This window comes from Frankliniella occidentalis, unplaced genomic scaffold (assembly GCF_000697945.3).
Source record: "Frankliniella occidentalis isolate FOCC.00 unplaced genomic scaffold, Focc_3.1 Scaffold22, whole genome shotgun sequence".
Lineage (NCBI taxonomy): Eukaryota > Metazoa > Arthropoda > Insecta > Thysanoptera > Thripidae > Frankliniella > Frankliniella occidentalis.
The window spans coordinates 450,046-453,921 of NW_026267152.1; the positions used below are offsets into that span (position 1 = coordinate 450,046).

A 3,876-nucleotide genomic window follows, 5' to 3' on the forward strand; every position below is an offset into this window, starting at 1 on the left:
GGCGGGGCAGGGCGGGGCGGTCGATCACCCGCTCCTCGCCTTATCGCGTCGACCAGAGCGGAGCGGAGTAGATCGCGGCTCCGCCCGGTCAGCCTCCGCGTCCTGTCGTGGGGTCTGTGGGGTCGCCATCGTGTGGACTTCCCTTGCTCACCTGGCCTCCTGGCATCCCAAGCCTTGCCGTGCCTTGCCTTGCCGCGTTACATGCGAGTGAAAGGGGTGCACCCGGGCGCACCCGTCGTCGACCTGAGCTAAGGGTGCAGCACGGCCGGGCCCCTAGCCACCGCTGCCGCACCCCGCCCCGCCACCCGCTACCCGCCACGCTGTTGGCGGAGCACGGCGCGTGGCTTGGCCGAGGGCTTGGCAAGGCGCGTGCTATAGTTAGCTATGGCTGCATGGGCTTCATGGGTCGCGGGGTTCCCGGGGCCGTCACGAAACAATCTACGCCCAATAATGCGGCGCGAGGGCCGCTGGCTAAGGAGAGCAGGGTGCACAAAGGGGGTACCGGGCACCACCCTCCTCGGCCTCTTGTACTGGGGGCGCAGTGCTCTCGTACCCGGTCCGAAAGACGAGATGTAAGATGGTCATTCACACGTCGGTTTTCTCTTTTGTTTGCAGGGATTTATCGGCGACAACGTCACGCAGGATGAGATCCCTTCCTTGGTGTCGGCCAAGATCAACGGTGCCACTCCTCTAATCATGGCGTGCAGGAATGGGCACTATGATGTGGCCGACTACCTCATTGAGCATTGTCACGCGGACATCGAACAGCGAGGATCAGGTGGGTGAGAGTCCTAGGGGCGTGACTGGCTGTCGTTGACGGCTACGTCACCTCATCTCCACCCTCCTCCTCATCAATATCATCCTCCTCATCCTCCCCTGTCTCCTGTTGCAGTCGTGTTTGACGGGGAGACCATTGAAGGTGCCCCTCCCCTGTGGTGCGCGGCGGCGGCCGGTCACTATCCGCTGGTGAAGCTGCTGCTGAGCCACGGGGCGCGAGTCAACAGCACGACCCGCACCAACTCAACGCCGCTCAGGGCCGCCTGCTACGACGGCCACTACGAGATCGTCAAGCTGCTCATCGACCATAGAGCGGGTCGGTGTCGGTCCCCTTCCTCCCCGTGCTCTCGTTGCGTTACAAATTGTTGTCTTTTAAAATTTTGGTTTAATTTTTCTTTATTCGTTTTAGACTTTGAAATTCCAAATCGGCATGGGCATACCTGCTTGATGATAGCGTGTTATAAAGGGCACAAGCGAATCGCACATTACTTGGTGTCACTCGGAGCAGATGTCAACAGGCGCAGTGTGAAAGGAAACACAGCCCTTCACGACTGTGCTGAATCCGGATCCCTGGATGTTCTAAAATTACTTTTAAAGAATAATGCAAAAATGGATGTGGACTCCTATGGTAATTTTTTGTAATTCAACTAATATTGTGGTATTGTTGCTTTTTGTGTTTTCTTTTAAAGACTTTGTCACTTTTGTGTTCCCTAGGAATGACTCCTCTTCTAGCTGCTAGTGTCACAGGACATGCACATATTGTTGAGTACTTAATCAAGCAAGAAAATCTAGTATCACAAAAGGAGAAGGTTGATGCTCTTGAACTTCTTGGAGCTACTTATGTTGATAAGAAGAGGGATATGGTGGGAGCACTGAATTATTGGAAATTAGCAATGGATGAAAGGTCTGAATAATTTGTATTTTAAAACTATTTTGTTTATTTAAGTCTATATTAAATACCACAAGGGATCAAATTAATTTTATTCTCATGTTTTTCTTTTGTGATTCTAAAGTTAACTGTGTCTTCCAGGTACAATGGAAAGATTGAGTTGCCAAAGCCTTTCCAAAAAACCACTGTTGAAGCCTATGACCATGTGAAAGAAATAAGAGATCCCCAACACTTAGAAGACCTTCTCTCTGATCCAGATGAAATGAGAATGCAAGTAAGTGGATACTTTACCTTCATACTTATCTAAGTCTTATTAACGAAGCCTTAGTCCGACCTTAGTCAATACAGTGAGTAGTGTTGATTAAATTTAAAATACTGTCCTTCTTTTCCTCTTTTTAGGCTCTCGTTATTAGAGAACGTATTCTTGGACCAGCCCATCCTGACACTTCATATTATGTTCGATTTCGAGGTGCTTTCTATGCTGACGCAGGACAGTTTGGCCGTTGTGTTTCTTTATGGACCTATGCGTTAGATATGCAGCAAAAAATGCTTGAACCTCTTAATCCAATGACTCAGAGTTCTTTCTTTTCCTTTACCGAATTATTTTCATATATGATGGGAGAAGAAGGCAGAGTGCCTACCAGAGGAAGACGGGTCCCTCCAGTCATGTTTTATGACCTTGTAAGTTACAAAAAAAGAAGTGTACTGATAGCAAATTCTAGCTGTGTTTGTATTTAATCTTAAATCTTATCCTATGATTACAGATGACTGTTTTTGATAAGGCTGTGAAAGAAATAGAAATGGGGATTGCTTTAGTGGAAAAACTCCCAGCTGCAGAACGGGACTTGACATACTTACATCGAGTCATAGTAATTTGCCTCCATCTTGGTTGTTTGCTGACAAAAGTTTTGCCGCAAGTAACAGAAGAAGAATCTTATCACTTGCATAAATCTGCATATAGATTAGTTAAATTAGGAGTGCGAGGTCGCACTGGTCGCACTGTGTTGCACCTTGCTTGTGCACGGGATTCAGCTCTTGTAGGAAGATATCCAGCTTGCCATTTCCCCAGTACAAGTTTGGCAGATCTCTTATTGAAGGTTGGAGCTGATCCTAATGTAAGTTGTTGGTTTGTTTTGTTTTTTATATTCTTTTTTTAAGATATTTCTCAACATGTAATTTTATCCTTTTTTCTTTTTCATTCAGGCCAGGGATGATGAGGGCAACACTCCTTTACATATTGCAGCATCTTGCTCACATCTTACATCCTATTCAGCAGATCTTCCTAGGCTTCTCCTTAAGCATGGTGCTCACTTGGATTCTGTCAATGATGAGGGCAGAACATTTGAAGATTTGTGGACAGAATGGGGACATCCCATTCATGCAATTGTTAATCCTGTGCCATATACCCGTCTTACATGCCTAGCTGCACGTGTAATCCAAAACCACAAATTAGACTATGTAGGATTAATACCAAAATCTTTAGAATCATTTGTTCAAAATCATGGATGTTGTTCACGGACCTCAATAATTTCAGAGTGAAATCTCAGTAATATTTATTCTTTAAGTCATCCCTTTTGATATACTTGTCATTTGCAGACCTTCCAATAAGATCTATTAACCATGCATCATGTTCATTTCAGATTTTGCAGATACCGATAAAGCCCTCAGGTTTGCATATACAATTTAGGTTTGTTTGGAATTGCTATAAATATATATCTTCCCAAATTACAAATGAAGACACTTTTGTCATGCTACAGCTGCCCTACATCAGGAATAAGTTGAAATCATGTCATTTAATCGCAAGTGTGTCATCTGGAATTTATTTTGAGGTCAAAATGAGCTTGAAATCACGTCAATTGACGTCACGAGGATGTCAAAATGACCCCTCCCTTGATGTTGAATGACATAATTGCGTCATTAGTCAGTTCCCTGGGGATGGACTATAAAATGTACCGGTCCTGGTGAGTATCTCATAGAGGCACCAAAATATTGCCATGATTTGTGAATTTGTATTTATTGCATTTCTGACCAGCCTAAATTGCATCAGCAAACCCGTTCTAAATCAGTAAACGCCAAAAAGGACTGAAATGATGTGTGACGCATGATGGATGGTTTGTTCTTTTAGAGCAGTACCTTGCGTTCAATTGATCTTGTTGAATCATGTTCCCGTCCCGTCTTTCGAGCAGGCGCGGATTAAGGAGGGGGGGGGG

The 3,876-nt window shown here is 45.5% G+C and overlaps 1 protein-coding gene across 1 annotated transcript in view; it reads left to right on the plus strand.

Moving 5' to 3' along the window:
- Positions 1 to 3,314, plus strand: part of LOC113209497 (protein fem-1 homolog CG6966) — a 19,372-nt gene extending 16,058 nt beyond the window's left edge. Inside the window, exons 2-9 of the mRNA XM_026427041.2 lie at positions 616 to 778; positions 893 to 1,093; positions 1,187 to 1,405; positions 1,492 to 1,681; positions 1,808 to 1,940; positions 2,066 to 2,347; positions 2,431 to 2,781; positions 2,870 to 3,314. Of these exons, the coding sequence (XP_026282826.1) occupies positions 616 to 778; positions 893 to 1,093; positions 1,187 to 1,405; positions 1,492 to 1,681; positions 1,808 to 1,940; positions 2,066 to 2,347; positions 2,431 to 2,781; positions 2,870 to 3,205 (1,875 nt within the window). The 3' untranslated portion in view covers positions 3,206 to 3,314. The remainder of the gene's footprint in view (positions 1 to 615; positions 779 to 892; positions 1,094 to 1,186; positions 1,406 to 1,491; positions 1,682 to 1,807; positions 1,941 to 2,065; positions 2,348 to 2,430; positions 2,782 to 2,869) is intronic.
- The last annotated feature ends 562 nt before the right edge of the window (positions 3,315 to 3,876 follow it).